General features: G+C 44.1%; 1 protein-coding gene and 1 long non-coding RNA gene across 8 annotated transcripts in view; both read right to left on the bottom strand.

Moving 5' to 3' along the window:
- Positions 1 to 451: 451 nt before the first annotated feature.
- Positions 452 to 5,014, bottom strand: LOC137146454 (uncharacterized). Its single transcript, XR_010917945.1, has 3 exons — positions 4,826 to 5,014; positions 3,611 to 3,784; positions 452 to 2,594 (listed from the first exon to the last, which is right to left on the bottom strand). It is a non-coding gene; the product is annotated as an uncharacterized lncRNA (long non-coding RNA).
- Positions 5,015 to 6,989: 1,975 nt separating this feature from the next.
- The window catches only part of HNF1B (HNF1 homeobox B), a 61,378-nt gene continuing 44,472 nt past the window's right edge, over positions 6,990 to 23,895 (bottom strand). For 5 of the 7 annotated variants that reach the window (XM_067538081.1, XM_067538082.1, XM_067538085.1 and 2 more), the window contains 4 exons: positions 22,628 to 22,760; positions 21,829 to 22,020; positions 19,787 to 19,905; positions 6,991 to 13,899 (listed from right to left, as the gene is read on the bottom strand). In XM_067538081.1, the coding sequence (XP_067394182.1) occupies positions 13,879 to 13,899; positions 19,787 to 19,905; positions 21,829 to 22,020; positions 22,628 to 22,760 (465 nt within the window). In that variant the 3' untranslated portion in view covers positions 6,991 to 13,878. Of the gene's footprint in view, positions 13,900 to 19,786; positions 19,906 to 21,812; positions 22,021 to 22,627; positions 22,761 to 23,895 lie in introns of those variants that run through there. The other 2 variants (XM_067538083.1, XM_067538086.1) reach the window with 2 other exon arrangements.

The raw sequence follows: 23,895 nt of genomic DNA, 5'->3' as shown, positions 1-23,895 counted from the left end.
CTACCATTTTGTTGGTAAGATCTTCGGGGCAGAGCCTGTCTATCCCTGTGTGTTTGTACTCTGTCTGCTACAATGGGGGCCCTGTTCTCAGTTGGTCATTAGGCACTACTATAATAAACACGAATAATAATAATAATAATATAGTCCCGCCTTTGCATAGGAGTAAATGAGTACACAGGGTGCAAAGCAGAGGTCAGCCAGACTCTGTGTAGCATTTGAATAGATCAGCGATCTTCACTGTTTTTCAAGCGGGGGCCACTTTAGCAAAAAACCTTCACAGTGAGAGCCACATCAACTACTAAATTAACAGGTGGGTTGCTATGGTAATATTACGGTTATTATACAACAGCTATACTTCGATGTATTTTTTGGCGTACATCATACCATGTGGCCAATGTGTCGTGTAAAGAAGGGGGACTTCGATAGGCTTGGTACATATTCTAATGTTAAAAATAAAGTCAATTGGAATATAAACAATTAGTCAGGCGGCCACGCTTAGGGTTGATAGGAGCCACCACTGGCTCCCAGGCCTTGCATTGAAGAACACGGGACTAGATGAAGCCCAGAGCCTACGTGAGGGTCTTTGTCTTTGGACATTTCAGCAGTGGCTTTTATTTACTTGTTTGTCTATTTGCCCTGAGTAGTAAAAGTCCAACTCCACCTCCTGTGTAATGTAGTGGGTGCCTCACTTCATGTTGTCAAACGTTTATTTTGAACATATGCAATTAAACCAGTTTCAATTCAAGAAGCTTCTTTCATTTGTCTCATAAAGAAGACAGAGTTGTCTTGTCCATCTAATCTGTGTTGGAGATCTCGTATGGTTCAGGGGTGAGAAGGTAAGCAAGGGATCTTAAGTGGCTGCATGGGAGTAAATCAAGGAGTCTTTGCTGAGCAAACAGGGAGCACCAACAAGGAAAGATTTACAAGGTTTACCCAGCAGGACTCCACCGTGATTAGCTACACAATACAGCAACTTTACAGTGGTGGAGAAGGAGACATAATTGCACCAGAAACTGTAACTATCGAAGCAAACACTATATTCAGCTATGCTTTTCATTATTGGTGGGGAGGACGACAAGATGCATTTCAAATGTTGACTAGTAGGTGACAGGAGGGGTGGGACAGGGGACAGGAGGTCAAGGCTTACTGAAGCCCTGGGGGATTCAGAGCCAGTCTTTGTGGGGTCCTAAGATCCTGGAAGGATGCAGGCGTTGTCTCCTACTTTAGTTATGCCATCAGAGTGGGAGGTGGACAAGCCCTGAGTTGCAGAATTAGCATGGACTCCTGGGCTTCCTGGGAGCAGGGTTCTGCTTTTTTTGCGCTACGGCCAGCTCTGGGGGAAATTCAAAGAGAATCTCCACCAGGAAAAAAGTTGCATGCCGTTTAGAACAGCTGCATGTATTCTACAGCCATATAACGTGTGCACTGCGCTCCTGTCATAGTGTACATGGATGGGAGATGTCCCATTGTTAACAAGAGCTAGGGGCCGTCAGAAGTGCTTTTCTTTTTTCAATATGTGGCACTCTACCCTCTACATCTGTACAGAACCACTACTTTAGCTGGTGTTGGGGACTTTGTGCTGGCGGGTTAGAGATAAAACCTAGTTCCTGATCACTTTCAGTCATGCAATAGTCTTTTAGGGAGAAGAAAAGGGGGCAAGCCTGGTTTCCTGGATAATACTGCAGCTCTGCTAATTAACTTCTTCCTACCTGAATTTCCCTTTCATTTTCAATTTAAAATGGAACCCTATATGGCTGTGTAAGAGTAATGTGTTTTCAAAGAACTGCCACATTTCTCCCCAGCAGTGGCTGCATTTCAGGGGTGGATGAAGTGTTCTGTATCCATTCATTTGCAGAGCACTTTAAGATCCTTACTAATGAATATGGTGCTAAGTAAAAGAAAGATATTATTCCTAATTCATCACTGTTAGTATGATTACAAACATTTTTTTCATTAGTGTCCTTCCATGTCTCAAGGTTTTTGATGCTGCCACACTATTGCAAAGACATCTGGTAAATGCATGAGGTAAAAATCACAGAGCATAGTATATACAAACAATGCATAGTTTCAAAAGTGACAACACCAACCTAATGTAAAGACTTCTACAGTCGCCGCCTATCTGATCTTGAGACACAAACACAATACAGATAGATGGGAGCTAACAATGTGTACTAACATACGGGCCTACAAATGTAATCAATTTCTGAATTCCTTTCTGTGTACCAGTCAAACTCTGACATCAGTCTAAGCAAATCTTCTCAAAGACTTCAAAGAGCGGAGCATATTTGCTGTCCACAGAGGACTAACAATGCTTTCCCTTTTGACCTATCGCATAATAAAGTATCTCTGATACCACATCAACAATGACAGAAGGACTTGCCTAAAAACATGTGATAGGAAGTGTTTGCATATGATGCTTCTTTTCTGCAAAGCATTCTGGGAGCAAGCTGGAAAAGAACTCACTGGATTCCTTTATGCATAGTGAAGAACCTCATATCATCACAGGGTCCAATCCTGCCGTTACTGAAGTGTCAGAATTCTCCATTGACATCAGTAAAGCAGACGGGTCAGGCCCTTCATTCTTGGCGAACAACCTGGATGGGAGGAAGAAGATTTGAAAAATGTCATGTTCTAGACTAGTTTGTTGTTAATTGGACTATTCATTTTACTTCTGTGGCAAACATTTCTGGAGTTGTTAAAATAGCTCAGCTGTATTTAGTTAGCAGTTGAAAGCCAGATCCCTAATGGTTAGAGCAGAATACATTATACCTGCTTGTCCTGGGTGTCTGCTTGAGACCTGGGAGTGGATTGCTGCAATCTTCATGAAGACAGTTCCCACCCCCAAAGAAACTCTAAGAACAACAACTGGACAATTAAATTGCCATGAAAACCTAAAGGAACCAGACTGTTCAGGCTTGGTAACGGGTTACGGATCCTTTCACCTCTAGACTGTTGCTTCAAATCCAAACCTGGCTGGGTCAGGTCCTCAGCTGTTGTGAATCAGCTTAGCTCCGTCAGGGCCAGAGTTCAGCGATGTGCCAGACTCGTTAGTGGATGATGCTTGTCTTTGTATCATTTCACAGCATCCCGTCATGCCCCATAACGACAGTGACAGAAGAGATGTTCAACCCAACGAGACTGCCTTTCTGTCCGCTCCCAGGCAGATGGAGTGGAGAGAAGATCAGTGGGACACAGCAGTGCGCCAACAAGCAATGGGGGATGGCTGACCCTCCACCACACCACAGCCCTGCGCACAGGGCACCAGAGTGAGAGTCAAGAGACCAGAATTCTTCAGCCCATGACCTGCTGTTCAACTATGGGCAAGTCACGTCACCGCTCTGTGCCTCAGTTTCCCCATCTCTAAAACAAGATCTAAGGATTATAAGTGTTATAAATGCTTCTTATTATTCACTCACTAAGGGGGAGGGGGAACTGCCCACAGGTGGAAAACCCATGTCGTATGCTCTCGGACAAAAACAGCGCCATGCTATCACTGCTCTAATGCAGGTGGTGCCAACGGAGGTGGTAACCTAATTTTGACCCAGCTTAGTCTGCAGTGTTGCCTGTGCTCCTTCAGAGCAAATACAAGACAATTGAAAATGGGATTTACTTGTCTGAACAGCTGTCAGCCTTGCTTCACTTTCTTCTGAGGGGTAACGGAGAGGTCATGCTGTCTCCCGCCCCTCTTCAGACTTGCAGCTACAGGGTCTCACCACCAAACTCTGGGGACGCTCTTTGCCTCGGACATGATGGGAATTCATGTTGGGTCAGTCCTGAGACCCAGCTGATCATGAGAAAAGAAAGCAGACAAAACCCATGGACCAGACACCAGTTTGTTACCAGGCCACTGCGGAAGGACAGTGGTGGCATTTTCTGCGCAGCAAGTTCCCTTGGCTTACGCTGCTTTGCAGAAAGAAGCCATGGAGAGTGGTACCTAGAGGTTAGCATAGCGGAGGGAAGGAATCAGTTCTGCCCCTGACTAGCTGTGTAACGCTGGGCAAATCATTCCTCCTCTCCACGCCTTAGGTTCCCCCTCTGCGAACTATGTGTAAACTGCCTCCAACACTGTTGCACTTTAGAGTCTTGCTCCTCTGATGTAATAACCTCTTCTTGTTTTCTTCTGGAAGTAAATCTGGACCCTTACAAAGGCTGGTGTTGCACAGCAAAATCTGCTGGTAACCTGTGCTGTGTTCCCAGCAGCTGTAGTAACACCTACAGGGCTGTCATGAGGTGAGCCCACCCCAGGGTGGGGAGGTTTGGAGGGCAAAGGGGTAGCAGGGCATCCCCGCAGGCAGTCTACCAGTCTGTTCCCAATCTCTCAGCCGTATGATTCAAAGGTCTGAGTCGGAGTGGCCGCCCCTCTGGCCAAGGCTGTGAGGCCTAGCGGCCAGAGTCAATAGTCACCCTCGGGTCAGGGTGGAGCAAGCAAACAGTCGGTAGCTCTGGCAGAGTAGGAAGAGCCAGTGGCCTATATAGCCCAAGTCCACAGGCATGGCAGGGCCACAGAGCAATCTAAAGCCCAGGCCCTCAGGTAGGGTCGGGCAAGAGACGCAATCTGTAGCCCCAGCCCTGCGGCAGGGTGGGGCAAGCAAGCGGTCTATAGCTATGATGGGTTTGTACACCGCTGCAGTCTGACGCCCAAGTAGGGGGTAGCTCTCACCCCAAGGGGAGTGGTGGGGGAAGGCGGGGTAGGAGGACATGGGCCTATCCGACTCCACCATGTCCCAGCCCAGGGCCCCGTTCGTGACAGGAGTGGTCACCACCCTGGCCAGTAGGGATCCCACCGCAACACGCTGACCTGTCTTGGGCAGGAGAAACCACTCACACTGTCCTCCTGGGCTACTTCCTACTGTGCCTCCAGATGCCGTTGTCCGGGTCTCGTCAAGGCCTTCGGGTTCCCTGGCGTCGGTAGCCCCCTGAACTTCTGACTCCAGGCAGTCGGCCTCCAGGGCCTTTAGTTCCCTCAGCTGGCAGCTAAAGTGGCTCCCAGCTTAGAGCCTCCACCAAGTGTCCTTCCTCCTTGGTGGTCTACCTGGAATGAGCTGGGCTGCTCCCTTTTATACTGGGGCAGCAGTTGGAACATGCCCAGCACAGCCTGAGGGGCGGGACTTCTGCCACCCATAGTGTGGGTTTAACCCTTTCCTGCTCAATGCAGGGTAAGCCCATCCCGTCACAGGGGCTGACACCTGCCACAAGACTTACAGTGTCTTGGCTGGATTAGAGACGAATTCCAGCTTTCTCATTGTATCTGACTCTTAGTTTTTATCTTGACATTCCTGCTGTAAACTAATGCTGACAGCACCATACAGAAATTGATAGAACAAGAGTTTGTGTAATGAGTCCATTATTGGACCCCAATTCTGCTTGCTGCTTATAAACAGGCCTATATGTACATCCAAAATACAACAGCCAGGAAGGAAACTGTAGGAGGGGCAGTCGTTAAGCCCCAATTCTACATACTCCAGAGGCTGTGAAGTAGACCTTGCATGGATCCTACATCTGTTGAGCTGCTGAGGTTCAATAGAGGGCCAGGCTTTGGCGTACTAGGCACATTCCACATTTAACTTGGATCCTTTTGATTCTCCTTCCTTCACCCTGCCCACAGAACACCCCTCCTTTGGGCTAAGGATTCATCCTCCTAGCAGGAGTAATATGTACACACAGCTGGATTGCTGTTCCATGGAGGCTACTGGGCTGGCCAGAACCCACCAATGGACCATAAAGCTACTTTTGTTCGTTAATGGGTATCCATTTGGGGGCAAAATGGAAAAAAGAGAAAGAGAATTTGCCCTTTGTACTTTATGCCTACATGGCTCTTTATTTTTTAAACAATAATTAAATGAGGGACAGATCCTTCAGTATCAATGCCCATAAACCTCCCGTTAACTTCAGTACAACTAACTGCTGCAGCAGGGAAGCTGGTGATTGTAATTTGGTGTTGCTTTCTCATGATTCCAGAGGTCCACATCAGGCCCAGTGCTGCAACTCTCATGACCTGATCATGAGTTCATGGTATTTGGTCTTTTCTATAAAGACCCAGCTTCTGGGGTCATGTGAATTTCAGCTCTCATTGGGGGTAAGGTTGGAAGGATGGTTCTAGCCCTCACTGTCGCAGAGGAAAAGCTTAGGGTTTTAGATTCCTAAAGGCTCAGGAACCACACGCCAGAACCTTGTTTTTTAATCACATGATTTTTAAAGCAATCTCATTATTTTGGGGCCCTGATTCACGATATCTGAATGCGTAGGGCTGGTGCTACGCAGTGTCATAGAGACCAGTTCTCTCATCCCTTCATTTGAGACAGAACGGAGTGATTTGGGGGAAGGGAAAAGTGGCTTTACGGCACCTTTTTAGGCCCTCTCTTCTCAGGTGGTTCAGAGTACTGCCCACTCCGCAACATGAGTTAGAGCACATGCAGCGGTGTTATTACGACTTATTGGGTTGATTGTCATAAGAATTCTTAGGGTTTTTTTTCTTAATCCAGCTCTACATATTCACTACAAAGGCAAATTAGAACATAATTATGGGTCTTTTGCCCTGCTGTGCAGCTACCATCATCTATTGTCATGTAATAATGGCGTTATTGCCCCGCTGGGTGTCATGGAAAAGTCACCTGCTAATGACTTGCTTTATCATTCTTATAGGCGGCAATAATGCCACATGTAAAGTGATGGCCCTTTGTTTTGTAACGAGTCAGAATACGGGTTGTTACTAATATAAAGAAGTGATCTATAACAATTCATGTTGCAGCAGTATATGGCGCTTCAGTCACAAGGAATTCCCTTGTTAAACACTTTTGAACTGTAAAATAATTATCTTGCCTTGTAAAATGCTATTGGTCATAAATGAACTTTGTCATGTAACCAGCATTTGTTACTCTTCTCTTCATAACGATTCCATCACTAACACACACAAAAACCTAAACACCACCAGGAAAGGAAGTCAGATAAGAGGGTCCTTGAACATTATGAAAACTGCATCTCTCTTAAAAATTTGATGGCACTTTTACATGAGTATTACTGTGTGTTATAGCACCCGGAGGTCTTCAAGTGAGCTTGGGTCCCCGTTGTGTGAGCGGCTGTACATACACATTAACACAGTTGTGTGATAAAAATACACACGAGAGCGATACACTTTCGTAAAAATACTAGTTTTATTAGTATCAGTAAATACAGGGATATTTCTAAAATTTAAGATAACACTGGTTTCCATTTTTTTGGACATAAGACAAAAAAATCCCTTTCAGTTCCTGCTCAGTTCTGTAAAGCAAACAGATTGTATTTCATCCTGAACAAGCCAAACACTGACTGTAAAGTAGCATGGATTGCTTTTGCATTAGTAATTTTGACACTGTGGTACGTTGTGTATTTTGGGTTTGTTCTCCTTCCTCTGCCCTCACTTAGTTATTTAGAAATAATTGATAAAATAGTCACATTAGAAAGAATGGCTCAAATTCTTTTATGAATGGCACCAGTGTAAATTTTGTACATCATATACGAGTTCAGTGTCTGCAAGGTAGTCCGGGTGGCTGGTAGCCTTTTGGGATGTGGTACATATAGCACTAGTAGATCTACTAGATCCTGTAGATCCAGTCTGAGAATCCTTATATTTGCTCTTCAGGTGGCTGCAGACCCAACATGATCTAAAATCTATGATCATGAGCTGCATGAATGAGCTCAATGAGTCTCTGTTGTAGACTGAATTTTGCTGCCACTTAAGCCCCGATTCAGGAAAGCACTTAAGCACATGAGGCCTAGGCTCTGATTCAATGCCTGTTGAAGTCATTGGAAAGACTCCCATTCACTTCATGATCTTTGGATCAGGCCTTTTACCCCCCTCTACCCCCTCATGCAACCCCACACACACTGTGTAGGCTGCAAGCAATGGTACATTATACAGAATGGACTTTATAAAAAGGAGATATCAGATTGGCCAATGAATGTTTCAAGGATGTAGGAGCCTATTTGAATCACTGTATTTCATGAAAATGGGAAATGTTTAGTTATCAACGTTAATACTAGTGTTCGCTATATTAACAATCTAATTACATCTGAACTATTATAGTTGCATCCTTCATAAGTATATGCCAGGAAGTGAATAATCTTTCATGAGATTCCAGAGCTCCTTGTGAATGTGGTTATTGTTTGTATTACAGTAGAACCTCAGGCCTCAGCCAAGATCAGGTGCTGTAAAAGCACAGAGACAGTCCCTGCCCCAAAGAGCTTACAGTAGGAACAGCAAGACAGCCAAAGGGAGGGAGAGGCATCCCAAAGCCTGTGTCATGCCTTGTCTTTCTAGCAAATGAAAAAGACGAGACTCCTGACTCAGTTGAGGTTTCCTTCTCTTTTCCTTCCTAGATTTGCTGTATCACAGGCACTCACAATCTGATTGGATCTAAACGGGGGTTCCTGTCTTTTACCACGTCTGGCCTTACCCCTTCTGCTATGTCAATATCTCAAGGCTCCAATCCCGCAAATGGCTGTGCCCAGGTTCACTCTTGCACACACATGCACGCAGAGTGCCCCCATTCACTTCAGTGGGGCTCTGCATGAGTGCAGGGATTTGCCTGCATGCGGGATTATGGCCTAGATAGTGTATGGTATTGCTTACTGTTGCCATCAATAAATGTTGAGTCATCTGAATTTTCATCCACCATATTGGTTTCCCCCACCTTCCAGAGTATGGCGAATGCTTGGCTCTGCTATAAATGCTTCCATGGCTTGATTGCATTTTCCATCCACATCTTCTCACCCTTTCACTTTCTTACCTGATTTGTAATCTTTATGATGTTTCTGAGGTCCTCACATCTAGTAATCGCCATCCTGAGATTACAGGTGTCTGTGACAGAGATTCTCGTTTGCCCTCTGTTCTTCCCCTTTATATAGGGTGTGGCTTTCATGTGGGAAAGAAGTCGGAAATGGGCACTTCAAATAACAGTGTGTTTGGAAAAAAAATTCATTCTTTTTACAAAAAAAGTCATTCTATGACCATTTTAAAGATGATTCAGAAGTGAGACCACCTGGGATGTTAAGACAAAAAGTAGTTTTCCACCCAAAGCATCAAATAAGATATAGCAAATTACTTACGGCCAGATTCTCATATGCCGACTCATGCTGGGTAGTATCTTACTCAACATGGAGTACCAGTAAGCCAGAGCCTCAGCAGCTTTAAATGGGGATAAACTGGCAGAGCTCCATGGACTTCAGTGGAACCACACTAATATACATCCCCTGAAGATCTGGCCTATCAACTTCAATGGGACCACTCATGAAGTAAGATACTAGTCAGCATTAATAACAGTATCTGAACATGGTCTTTGGTGAGTTGTATGAAATTAACTGCAACTAAACCCAAACAAATTGGGAAATTGCTGATATTTAAGAGTAAAGTTCATACTGTTTCATCAGCAGTACAGTGCATGAAACTACCATTCATTGTAGAATTCAATTTAGCTGAAGGGAGAGGGATTAGTTTATAGGGAACTGCAAACAACTGTACTTAAAATGAGCTGAATCTTTCCCCAAAAGCTTTAACAAAACACCCCAATCAAAGAACTATTTAGAATCTAAATGACAATGATCAATCAGTTTTCATGCTTATTAATTTCTTTCAGCTTTATGCTTCCAACTATTGGCTGGAGAGGATGCAGAAATACAGACATTTCACAAGACAAGTTCTTCTCATATAGGTATTTCTACTCCAGCTAGAATCAAGGGACACCAGAAATCTCCAAAGAAAGCCATTTCCCCAAGATTCTGAGCCTGAGTTTCTTGAACAAACAAATTCAGACAGACAAATTTCAGATAAGTGCCCAAACTAAGATGAAAAAAAGCGGGAATCCTATGGCACCTTAAAGACTAACAAATTTATTTGGGCATAAACTTTCATGGACAGAAACCCACTTCGTCGGATGCTTAGATGCTTATGATACTAAAATGCTTATGCAGATTAAGCCAAAACACTGAAGCCCAGATCCGCAAAATTGTTTAGGCCCATAACTCCTATTGATTTCAGTGGAAATTAGGAGCCTAAATATCTTGAGGATCCGGGCCTGAACTTTCTCGTTTTGAAGCTTCGATAGTCTTCAAGTTGTTCATTTGACAAAGATCAGGATCTAATAAAATAACAATACTTTGCATCTATATAGTACTTTGCAATCAAAGACCTTAAAGAATTTTAAAAAGGTAAACATACTTTACCCCATTGTATAGATGGGGTAAATGAGTCAGAGAGATTATACCGATTTTCAAAAGTGCTGAGCATCCCCCAATTGATGGGAGCTCTTTGTCCACCCTTCTGAAATGTTACATCCTAAGTGATTTGCTTAATGACGATAGTTACATACCACAGGGTGATGGCTGAGGAATAAGCTTTGGTAGAATAACAGCTAACCAGTTAGTGCCATAGTCAGGATTGGAACTTAGGTCTCCTGACTTCCAGATCCATGTTCAATCCACTAGAGATCCAGACCAGGGTGTTCAAATTTTGAATTCTGAACTACACTTTGTAAATGGCCCCCGTCTTTATAAGGGCGTGAACCCAAATCCCAGATATAAACACCCCAAAACTTTGGGCTGTTGGTAATCCAGAATAAAATGTTGCATCTTGAGCCCATTTCTTGTTCAGATTAATTTTATGTGATATTAATATGAAATATTTAACGTATTAAATCTGGCCAATTGGAAATAGAGATCAATGTTTCAAGGGAGAGGGAAACGTTGCTTTATTCTTTGATGAGAAGACTCATTCTGCTTCTGATTCCCAAACAGCCTGTTGAATCAACATTGGCAGTACAACTGTGGCAGTTACAAGCACTCACAAGAAAACCTTGTGAAAGCCCCAGACCTTCAAGAGGTATTTAGGCTCCTAATTTCCACTGAAATCAACCTCATGACATCTCTACCCTAGCATTACTTTGCAAACATTTAAATTCATCTTGTTCTTGTCAATGAAGCAATGAAGATATGAATGCAATATTATCTGTGCCTCAGATATACATCACACATCAACAGGGAGCCAGAAGAAATGGTATTTAATTATGGTATACATCAAATTAAATTTCATTCCAAATATTGCTTTCCAGTTCATAATGATTTATGACTTGTCATCCAGTAATTCCTACTAATCCCAATATGGATTGGGACCCCATTGTGCTAGGCGCTGTACGAACACAGAGTAAAAGATGGTCCCCGTCGCAGAGAGAGAATCTGCTCCTTTTATATGTAGTATTGATCATTCTATTCACAGGAAGACTCTAATGATCTTTACCCTTTTTTATTGCTTATGGAGTTTGGAATTAAGGTACCAGGCAAAACGTTTTCAGAAGTGTCTAAGTGATCTAGAAGCCTGGCCTGTTTTCAAAAGTGACAGGCATTTAGGAGCCCAAGTCTCATTGAAAGTAAACAGGTTCTTAGGTTCCTAAGTCACTTTGAAAATGGGGTTTAGGCACTTTTGAAAATTTTGCACCAGATCCTTCGCTAGTGTAAATAACTGTAGCTCCACTGACTTCAACAGAACTATACTGATTTACATCATCTGAGGGTCTGGCCCAGTGTCCCTTTTTTTCCTACAGTAGCTACAAGCTGGGAAGATGGTAGCTGTCTGATTTATGTTCTAGCGTTGTTAACAGGTTGGAGAAAAGGTCTAGTCCCACCCACACATGGAGTGAGTGAGAAGGAGGTGGAGGAATTTGTTATTTGTGCACCCCCTGCCAGCTACCAGCGGATCATTTGGTCTCCTTGCTAAGGACCTAAGCCTGGACCATTAATGAAAGTTTTGTGATTGATTTCAAAGGAAGCAGGATTAGACGCCAGTGTTCTGTTGAAATGACTTTGGAATCGGAAGAGAGAAAACTGGTAGCTTCCAAAAATGCTTCTCATCTTCACACCTCCCCCAAATGAGCCTCTTGCTTAATAATTCCCCCCTCTTCCAGTTACAGCCAACAAGTAAAGAACAATCTAATACAGCTTCTGTGCCCATGCATCAATGGTTAGCAATGGAAATAGGCACTCAAAGCCATCACAACCCCTTTATGGTCGTTTACCAGCATGTACATTTCTGGTTTAGGGCCAGACTGTGATACCTTTATCCATATTGAATTAAGTAGTATCTTACAGTCTGAGTAGTCCTACTCCATTCAAAGCGACTACTTGTTCAGCCAGACACTACTCAGTCTGAGTCAAGGTATAACAATGAGGCCCTTAGTAGCAATGTATCTGGCTGTCAGCACGAAACACTCAAACTCCTTCCACCAGAGACATTTTATCCAATTACAGAGGCGGGAAAGCCAGCAACAGGCTAGGAAGTAGCATCAGAACTTGTTAATTGAAAAGGGCGACATTAACAAGTCTTGCCCTACAGTTACTTACAATGTAAGATAATCGGCTTATAGTCACAGTTTTTATTGGAAGGAGACAAGGAGATATTAGGCACCATACCCCTTCCCACTTCCCAAGGTGATGTTGGGGTTTCACTTCTCTCTCTTCCCCCCCACTTCCACATAAAAAACCCTCAACCCCCTTGCAGGTGTAGAAAGTTCTCACTAAAAAGTGTGGTTACCATACCAGCCTATTCAGGTACATAGCAGCAAACGCTACAGCTCACGTGAAAACTGTATACACCTGCAAGCTGAGAACTCCCAAAGCTGTCCACAGGTTTCAATTCCCTCAGTCAATCCTCGGACCTCTCCCCCTGCCCCAGAACATTCTCACTCAAAATGTCTACGTGTCAGGGAATATCATACATTTTTGAGCCAATGGCATAGCTACGGGTGGGCCTGGGTGGGCCATGGCCCACCCAATCAGATTTTAAGCAATTCATCCCACGTTTTTAATCAACCTCTGTTTCACGTGTGACCCAAGGCTCGTGCCCACCCGTGTCAACCACAGGCCCTGCCAAAAAATCAGTTCTGCCTATGCCTCTGTTTTGAGCTCTGCATATTGGCAGTAGCCACCAAATGGCTGGTGCATGTCATGCTCACCGGGTAGCCAGCTGTTGGGTTATGTATTTCATTCCCGGTCCTTTGCTAAATTTGGGTTCAGATTTGTCTGGATTATTGACCAAACCAGTTTGTCAGCCTGTCGTAGCAGCTGTACGAAGGATGAGCTTGTATCTGTCCTCACATAAAGCACTGGTTGACTAACATCATTTAGTAGGCCCAGGCGTTTCCTCATGATTTTGTTCATTTAAAGAAAGAAAAAGAAAAAAAAAAACGACAAACCCTTCAGTTCTGACCTTTACAAAAAAAGAAATAAGAAAAAGGTTGGCCATATATACAGGTGGGGAAATTGCACTTAATTACAGTAGTTTACATCCATTGGACAAAATTTACTTCTTTAATATAACTCTCTATGTATAGCTGGAGATGGAAGGATCGGAGAGGAGAGACGTTTACCTATTACCTACAGGTTAATTGGCTCAGTTCAACAGCACATGAGATTCCTTTTTCCAAACTCCAAGTAACAGATCCAAGTCCCATCAGTCCGTTTGGTGAAGGAATATAACTTAAATATTATTGATCGCCGTCTTCCTCTTCTGCTAGTCCTCAGTACATTTTGTTCTTATTTTCTCATGAGAGCCAATGCCTTCTCGAAGGCAAATACTTAAAATCCTCAAGACATCTCTTGGAAATACTGCGTGAAGGAAATGGAAAAGCACAGTCTCTGGGAGTAGGCACTTTGGTCCTGTCAAGTCACAGAAGGGTGGCTATTAGTCTTGAAACTCCAGCTCTTTTTTCAGGTTAATGGGCTTCTCGCTATGGCACTGGACAAGCTGGCTGAGCTTCACTATGGCAACACCCCCCAGACTTTGTTGGTTACCGGCGTGATGTTGTGGAAAATAAGTTCCTGTTGCTAGGTGCAGAGTAAGTGAGGTGTGGAACATCACCAGGCTTGCAGGGGACACTGGAAGGGAAAGGAGGAGAGAAGCAGGATGCATGAGTTAGAGAGCGTACAAAAAATGTTGCAATGTGCAGAGGTGGAGTTGTTGGAACTGGATGATTTTATGACACACGGGACTGAGCTTCCAGGACCATTCAGGTGTTCATAAAACGTTCAGTGTGATACAGACAGTAATTTGTATTCTCCCTTTCCTTCCACAATATTATGGGAGCAGAACATTCTGTCCTGCACAAGGGCTGCAGTGTCCAACAGCTTCCGGTCCATGGATTTCTGCTAGTATCTTACAAATCCAAGTAAGCCTGTTTATTGACCAAGGAAGTCAAAGGTATTTAGGCACCTAACTTCCCTTGAAATTAAATGAGAGTTAGTCACCTAAAGGATATGGACCCAGGAGATCAGGCCTGCCTATACTCATTCCCATTAGCCCCAACAAATTCAAGGGGAAATATTCCAAGGTTGTAGACTGGGCCCATATTCTTAGCAGATTTTTATGCAGCTGGTACATTGGTATCCTGTGAGCTGACCTGGTAGTTGGGATACCCATCGGGGCCTAATCCAACTCCCACTGAAGTCAATGGATGCTGGGTCATGTCCAAGGTCTCAAGAGTTGCAATGGGGAAAACAGTGGGAAAATAGTTTTTCATGCCAGATGTTGCAAAAAACAAAAACAAAAAGGGCCTCTGTGTGCTCAGCCTATGGGAGAAATTGTTCCAAGACCAGTTCATTCGCCTTTGCAATGCTGCCAAGATCAGCGAAGCGTATGGACATCTGCTGAGTAAACGTAGTCACACAAGTTAAAAGTTGCTTGGGGGGGGGCAGCTCATGTTACAGGGCAGGAGTTATTACCCTTTGATGGCTTTTCCGTGACCTGTGTGAAATGAGTTGAGGGTCTCGGAGCCAGAGCCACACAAGTATTTAGGCTCCTAACTTGCTGGTCCTCCATGCCTACTAGGCAGGTGTCCACTTCACATCATCCACCCAACTGTTACCTTAGGTGTTACCATAGGTACCTCAGCAGAAAATGGGTAGGGGAACTCACTTCTTGCCCCTGGAGGTGCTCCCTTCAGATCAGGCTTAAGGCATATTGCCCAGGGAGCACAGAAGATGCTTGCCTTGCCTTGCCGCTGCTGTGTGTGTCTGTGGCTACACTGAAGACTCCAGTCTGTGGTTTCTTTCACCAGCACTGACTTGATTGGAAAATGCTTAGCATGAAGAGAGAAGACACTTTCTATAAGATGCCCCTCAGCTTTTCTTTTCTCTTCTGCTCTGTTCCTCCTTTCTCTTCCTAGCCCCTTCTCACCGCCCCACCCCACTCCTGACAAGGTGCACGCTGCCTTTCAAGAGAGGCTCCAAAGGAGAGAGATGAGAGCACACGCTGAGAACCACTTGAGCAAGGGCAGGAGGGACAGAGCTGAGCCCTTGGTGTCCCTCTGCTTTTGGAAGCATCAGTCAATTGTTTCCCGCCTGTGGTTCCAGGATCCTTCACTTCTTACTTTTTCCTTCACTCTCCACCCCGTCCCAGCCCCCCCACCTGGTTCCTCAATGTTCAGATTTTGGGTGGAGAATGGGAAAGCCTCGAGTGACCTTGTAGATTCAGTGAACAACAAACATCATAACAGGGAGATAAGGAGCCGCCAGGAGGCCTCTATGACATGTCATTAGGGATGGGCCTCACAGCTATCAGATGTTTGCTAATGTAATAAAATGGTGGCTCAGCCTTTAAGTGTTGTCAAAGGAACTGGGAGTTATTTGCCCCTTCCAAGTCTAAACACAAACATCTGATAAGAGAACAGCAAGTCCTGCTCAGAGCTGAAGTTGGGAGCCCAGCCCAACGGGTTGGCTTAAGATGGCATTCTGCACCATTGAGCGAGGGACACTGGCTGTGTTCCTTTTCCAGCTTCCCAGCAGGATGGGGCTAGAGCATGGCGACTGACCCATATGGCGAGAGCGGGAGGGCCACATCATGGCTCAGAGGACAAAGCCTACCAACAAGCTACACAGATAATCCCACCCACTTTTGCTCTGCTGGAAGAATCTTGTGAGAGGTTAGGAGAGGGAAGATACATAATGGATAGGTTTTTGCATGAAATCTTTCCTTCAAAATGTCTTAAAAATCTTATAAATACAGGAAGTTGCATTGGCTATTTCAGACTTTCCTGAGGAAGGAGCATCCTGGCCTCCCATTTCTATTTGTTTGTCAATCGATATAGATTTTCCTTCCTGATCAAATCTAAAACAGCGGCGTTTATTTATTGAGGAATGGGAGTGGAGACCATCTGGGGCATGCCCTCTCCTAGCCCTCCTCCACACACATACTGAACTCCTTCCAGATACATTTCTGCTTTTGCCCCCATCCTCACAAGATATTCTAATGCCCCTCACCACGTGACACCACGAAAGTAGCTACCAAAAAATATAGAAGACGCCTCCTACTGCTCTGACCTATTTAAACCACCTCGAGTGCATAGCTGACCACTATGGGCAGGGATGGTCCATCTGCTCCAGTGCAAGGTTCCTTCTACTGACTCTCTTACATCTCCTTGGGTTCTGTTTTGGAGAGGACATTTCTGACTTTAAATCTCATTGTTGCGTACGCGCAGTTAGTAGGTGGCCATGTGGTCTTATGCATTCAACTGTGGCTGGCTACAAAGCTACTTTAGCCCCGTAGCTTGTGCATTTAAGGTGAGTGTCTCTACCCACACATGGCTTGACATAGAACTTCACCATGGGAACCACTAGCATTATGTTTTCAGCTTCAGCACTCATCTCCTTCTGAACATACAGAGCAAAAAATCCAATTAGCAACCAGTCTGAGGATGGGCGGGGAGGGGGTCGAAAGATGACTGGGAAATGACATGGATGAGATCAAGAAACAAAGCCCTTTTTATTTAAAAAAAGTCTTCCGACTTAGTTTTGTCATGTCAAAATAGAGCATAATTGGCCAAGTGATCAGCTGGTGTCCCAGTGTCTGATCCAAAACCCACATCTCTGGAAAGACTCCCACAGACTTCCCTAGGCTTTGAAACGGTCCTTTAGGGGCTTTTCTTCAGAATTCCATTCCCCTCTTTTTAAAAGCGGTAGGTGGCAATTAAAAAAATATTCTATGATATTTAAGATGAAAATTATTTCTTGCCTTTGCTCCTAAGTTCAAATGGTGCTTGAAGAACAGATCATAGAAAAGCAGGCCTAATTATGCAAACTTGGGCCCGGACACTTACTAATGAACTTTAGGACAGCTGAAGGTGAAATTCATACCAATGCACCAACCCTTGCATCACTCCAATCCCACTTTATCCCTACTCTTGTGGACTTAAAATGGGACGTAAGTGGTTCATTTGCCTTGTGCTGGGCCTGTGCACATAGATAAATTTCATTCTGTGCTCAGTTCAATTTGCATGATCAGGTGCTACGGTTGGTTAACGTGGTATTTGCTTATTATGCTCAGCTTTGTTTGCATTGGATAAAACAAGAGTACATTTTAAAAAAATTCAAGTAAAATAATGTGGAGGAAAAAAAGAAGAGGGGGGAAAAAAAAAGAGTGGCTTGATCATCTCAGCCAGCCACGCTTCAAGGTAGGCTGATCATTCTCCCCAATGAAGGGCATAAGCCATCATTAGGCTCCATGACAGGCCTAGCGGGTAGCATCGTGCACTATTTTGATTAAAAGAACATTTCCTGTATTCAGAGGGCTTGTTTCAACAAGCAAGCATCAAAGTCAACTAGGGGTAAGTCAGGATAATTAATCAAGAGAGAAGTTAGGGCTGAGCGCACACCAGATGGATTGATAAAGCCTTTCAAAGGAAATGGTATTCCCTAGGAGTGCTGATGTGCCTGATTGCCCGACTGATTGAGATTTGTGGGCACAGATAAATGTTTTCCTTGCACACTACAAAGAGTGGGAAACCTAACAGGAGTCGCAGGGCAGCGGGATTTGGAATTAGACTTTCACCTTCCATTTTGTGAGAGAAAGGCTCTGCAGCGGGTCCCACACACAGGGCCAGATCAGCTGCCGTAAGCGTCTCCATTGACTTCAAAAGAGCTCTGACAAATCATAGCAACTGGGGATCTGGTCCACCGACTCCAGCAGAGCTGCATCAGTTTACACCAGCCGTGCGTCTGGGTCATTGTTCTCAGTCTTAACAATCCTGTTTCTTCTTATTTTTTTTATGGTGGTAGTTAAGGCACAAACAGAGCCTTCCCTTTGCCATCCTTGCAGAGAAAACTTTAAGGGCATCAGAGTAAACGGACCCACACAGCAATTCCAACCATTATTTGCTGTGCATTTGTTGCAGAGATTTTTCTCTTCTCACCGTCAAAGCTTAGCAAGAAAGTTTATCTGAATACAAGTTCAAGGCTGTCTCCTATTTATCTAGCAATCGATAAGGACCACATATTTCCCACAGTCCCCAGAGCAGGTTTTTTTTGTTTTTTTTTTTTAAAAGAGCTATTATCTGATCTGGATACTAAAAATGCAGGGCCTGATACACCAGATTTACACCAATGTCATTCCAGATTTACACCAATGCAGGTGAGACACCCATAAAAATTTGGGGACTGGGGACCAGATTCACAGCTGGTATAAATCAGCATAGATCTACTGATTACACTGGAACTGTGCCAGTTTTTACCAGCTGGGGATTTGCCCCAATCTCTTCAATAGAGCTATGCTGATACACATAAGCTGAAGATCTGGCCCCAGATTCTGATCTCATTTACACTCGTGTACATTTATAGTAACACCAATGACTTTGACAGAGTTACACTGGATTGACACCAGTGTAAATGAAATCACAATCCATTGCTTGCAGTTTAGAGATGATCTCTCTTAATATAATCGTTCATTGCCATTTTCAGTAAGCCTGAATGACACCAAAGCAGGAAAAAGTCATGTTGCTTCAAGTAAGTTAAACTGACTTTAATGGAGTCATACCAGAGATGAACTTGGACCATTGACTTTGCTGCACTTATCACAAAGGCTCTGCACAACACCCTCAAAAGATGAGCCTGGGAGCTTGAATTCATAACTTTGCTAGACACTAAAAATCAGTCTTCATAAAGACTCTGGATTTAGGTCTTATTACAGCAATCTGCAACCCACTAACCAAACTTTCTTGTCCTATGACTGCAGGGGTGTTAGTGGGTCACTGCACCTTGAATGGTCTTAGAATATATGTTAACTACTTATGCTAAACAATCTGTTCCATCTTGTATTTAGTTGGGAACCTCTCAGTACCTTTCCCAGACCTGAAGACGAGCTCTGTGTAGCTCAAAAGCTTGTGTCTTTCACCAACAAAAGTGGGCCCATTAAACTTCATCCACCTTATGTTTTTTTAAGCAAGTCATAATAAACCAACACAGCTTGGTGTTACTCAAGTCATCATCATGCTAGTCATTTTTGGGGGTCAGGTTTAAAGAAGAAAACTAATTGGATTCACCATGGTTGACTGGTGTTGTGTTGACAGCTCTGGAGAGTGGAGTGAAGTCCTGCACAGCCCGAGCCAGGCCAGGACAAGATTTCCCCTACACAGGCCTGCCAATATGCCTTAACTTGCGCTGGGAGCACATATAGAGGTAACTGGATGGCTCACTCACCACAGCCCATTCACACTGGGTCTTCTCCTTTGAGTCGGCCAGTAAGAATGCCAGTTACCAGCATGGACACGTGTGCATTATGAACAGTCCAGAGACCACCAATTCATTTCACACAGAACATCTAGTTACTGTGGTTGACATAATGATGTGCTGATCATCCTGGTATTGGCAAATATATTGGTATAAGCAAATGTATTGGCTTAACTCTCATTAGCAGTAGCAGGCATACCAAGGAAGTACACCCTGATCCATTCACACTGAGGGAATCCTATCCCACTTTCACAGTACACGCCATTACCTGTTTATTGGAAGACATACTGGTTAATGTACTGATGCTGCTGGTATCTGTGACCACCATGGCTGATGGAAACCGGGAAGTGTGGGAATACTGGGGAGGCTCCTGCTTGTGTGCATACACTATGAAAATGAAGGAGACAGACAGCAATCATATAAACGCCAGCGACAGTCTTCATGCAGCTGCCAAGCAGTCAAGCCAAAGAGTCCCAACACATTTGTTTTTTTAACAAAAACAAAACAAAGCAAACAAAAAACGGAGGAGTGCTCTGCATTTGCCTTAGAGCTCTGGAGAATCAATCTGATTTCTTAGCAGCATCTTGCACATAAGAGATTAAGGACTAAAATGGCCTGGTTTGATCGAACCGCTGTACACCCTCAACCCACTTTCTGAGAAGCCATGCTGCTGCTGGAGAACCAAATGCCCAAGCAAGAAAATGGGCAGGAGTGCTGGACAAGGGCATTAGAGGCAGCGAAGGCAGATCTCCTAGATGAAGGCAGTGGGAGTTTTGTTTCCCAGGCGGACAGGGAATGGGAATGGAATGCCTCGTGATCATTAAGAAGCAAGCTCTTTGTCTACCTGAAAAGTGTGAAGGAACTTCCCATCCAATTCTCCTCAGTCAGAGAAAAAGATACAAAAATTCTTAACTCCGGTTGGTTGTTTTGTAGGGCTTGTCAAAAACTAATTTTTGACAGAAAATTGGGTTTTCAGCTAAGGCTTTTGGGGGGTTGCTTTGTTTTTTGCAAAAAATGTTTGCTTTCCGTAGAAAAATTTGATTTTTCATCCAATAATGCAATGCCCCAAAACTGAAATATTTCAGTTATGAAATGCTGCAACACGGCCTCCTTGGAGTTGTAGTTCAGGTTCCTCTTGCTTTAATTCGTTGCTGGTCTCCCCAGACAAATGTCCTCTCCCATGATGCACTACTGCCATATGACTGCCATGATGTACCAGCTCCCCTCATCAAGAGGAGACCATGATTCATCATAGGAGATGTAGTCTAACCAGGGACCCTGGTGAAGAGAGGAATGGAAGCATTCTTTGAACTACTACTTCTGTGAGGCATCACAGTGGTATTTCACAATCTAAATATTTTAGTTTTTGGCCAAAATATATTGCTGAAAGCCCAAATTTTCTGTGGAAACACACACACACCACCCCCATTTTCTGACCAGCTTTAGTGTTTAGCAAGTTACCCCATTTGCTGCTGCTATCATACCTCAGTTCTCAAGGACCTATGTTACAATCACCAATCTGCTGGTGCCAAAGGGCACTTTAAAAGGGTGTTCCTGCCAATTGCAGTTAGAGAAGAACTCAAAATTTCCTTGGATAGCACAGTACAAGTAAGCACAAGAGCTATGAAGACACAAACAGAAGATCCTCGACTAAATTCTGCTCTGGTGTAAATCCAGAGTAACTCCATTGATATTAGTCTAGATTTACGCCTGTGATCGAGAGCAGAATTTGGCTGTTGGACTTGCATGCTGGAGACAAAGGAACACATTTATGGAGAGGGAAGGTGCACTCTGTGTTCTAAAGAAAGCGCAACAGGCGTACTACGGGAGGGAGGGCACGGAGGGGGGTAACAATGGCGAGTGGGCAGCATTAATTGCCACATGTTGGCTCCCTCTTTGGTTCTCATGTATCATTGAAAGGGATTCTGGAGAAGTTCTGGTGTTCTCATTCCCTTGATGCTCTCTGGGATTAAAAATTCTTCCATACTGCACGCTTTTTACCTGACTGTTTTAGGACTAGAGAGTTTGGGATTCCCCCATGAATCAATCTATTTGGAAAGGGAAAGGGAATGTCCTAGCAGCTGCAGGAGAAGATGACCCAAGCCATGAGGGTAGTGTTTCCCTCTTGCTTCTGCTCCTTGATTATTCTTTTTTTTAAAATGCGAGTTAGAACCAACTAGCTGGAAGGGTGGAGAGGGCGAAGAGGGGAGAAAGCAAAGTTAGTTCAAAATGTATTTATGACAATTTGCAATTATAATGCAGCTAAATCCTTCCCTTCAGGCCTCAACAAATACCTGACAAGTTCCTTACTGTGTGAATTCTGCAACTGAGTCACTGTGGCCATAAAAGGCTGCTGTGTCATATGGCTGGGCGACTGTTGCATGAGTGGCTGTTGATGAGGACTGTGTAGCTGCTGGGAAAACTGGACTGGTTGTAAAGCTGCCAGACTTCCAGCAACACTGTTGATGACTGGTACACTCTGCGCCTGGGAAGTATTCAGACCTACGTGAACAGAGGAGAACGAAACGAGGTGTCAAGATTTCAGTGCCGGTGGAATCAGAAACAGACGGCTGCTCCAGTGGAATAAAAACTGAGATGAATGTTATCATCATACATCTGGAGATACCCACAAGGGCTGTGTTTTATTCCATCTGCTTTTCTCTCTGCAATACAGCAGGGTGTGCAGTAGACCCTAGTACAAGAAAACCAAAGAATCTAATCCCCCTCTAAAATACATCTGTGTTCACAGCTTTCAAAGGAGTTTCTCCTAATTTATGCGCAGAGCAGCTGGGTGAAATCCTGGACCCATTGAATGTAATGGCAAAACTCCCATTGACTTCAACAGGACCAGGATTTCATTCACAGGTCATAGCCATTGCTTCCCCTACCCTCTGAACCTGGTGACGAAACACCATAACTCATGGCAAGACTACACAGTGGGTTAGTTCTGGGAGTGAAGAACGTTACCTTACCCAGTTGAAGCTAAAGAGGAAGGGGAATTCAGAGCCGCAGAACATAATTACTCAGACATTGCTTCTAAACAAACCCGTGGAAGGTATAAAAGATCTATCAAGAGCGTACTGAAACTAGAGTGTTGTGAAGCACTTACTTTGCGCGATAGCCATGACTCCAGACAGCGGTGTCATGATGAGATTCTGGGACTGTTGCGGGTTGTGATGGGACAAGCTGTGGATATTGGTCAGGGTACTTACAGGGGGCAGCCCACCTCCCGAAACAGAGATCTGTCAAGGAACCAAAAGGAACAACAGACATCAGAGGCACAATGGATATGAGCGGTGTGACAAAACAGCTTCTAGACAAATGAAAATGACTTTGGCTAGGGGTGGCCAGACAGAAATTACTCCCTCTATGCATGACTTGGCCAGTTCACAAAAAAGACAAAACAAATCATCTTACAGAACGTGACCCAGTCACAAACTTGGGGGGAATCCACAATTTAGGTAGGAGGTTGGAAGCTCTTTGGGGCAAGAACCGTCTTTCTGTTCTGTGTTAATACAATGCTTAGCGCCATGAGGTTCATGAGTGGGGTTCTTAGGTGCTACTGCAGTACAAATCGTTAAATAAATAAAATTGCAACAGCAACAGTGAGAGGCATTTCAGGAAACCTGCTTCCACTGCTCCCATCGGTCTACCAGAGTGCAAATGTTGGATCCGCAGGTCACTGTGCAAAAACTCATCTTTTTGCCCAAGTCTTTTCTGAGTAAAACAGCAATGTTACCAACTCTTGAAATGTCATTGTCATGTTCTTGGTATTTAGGGTTTTATTTTTAAAGCCCCAGATTCTGGAGTCATGTGATTATGGGAGAGTCTCAACTCTCATTTAAACTGCTTCCCCCCCCAACCGCCCAGCAAAAAAAGCTTTCTGGCCCTCGTAGTTATTAAAGAAAGGTGGAAAATGCAAATCCTAAAGGTTAAAAATCAAAAGGCAAATAACAGATCCCACATTGAGCCTAGTATCCTGTCTTTCAACAGTGGCTTCAGAGAGAATGAATAGAACAGGTATTCATCAAGTGATCCATCCCATTGCCCATTCACTGCTTCTGGCAATCATCAATCCCTACCCATCTGGCTAATAGACATTGATGGATCTATCCTCCATCAACTTATCTAGTTCTTTTTCGATCCCTGTTATAGTCTTGGCCTTCACAGCATCCTCTGGCAAGGAGTTCCATAGGTTGGCTGTGTATGGTATGAAGAACTACTTCCTTTTGGTCATTTTAAACCTGCTGCCTATTCATTTCATTTGGTGATCCCTTGTTCTCGTGTTATGAGAAGGAGCAAATAATGAATTTTCATGAAGTTTTAAGCCAGTTTCATCATGTTAGGGGGCCACACTCGTGATTTTCAACTGCTGCA

This window comes from Emydura macquarii, unplaced genomic scaffold (genome assembly GCF_026122565.2).
Source record: "Emydura macquarii macquarii isolate MOO-44397 ecotype Brisbane River unplaced genomic scaffold, CSIRO-AGI_Emac_v2 contig_450, whole genome shotgun sequence".
In the NCBI taxonomy this organism is placed as follows: domain Eukaryota; kingdom Metazoa; phylum Chordata; order Testudines; family Chelidae; genus Emydura; species Emydura macquarii.
Note: the sequence above shows the minus strand (reverse complement) of the source record. Positions and strands in the feature narration are given on the sequence as shown.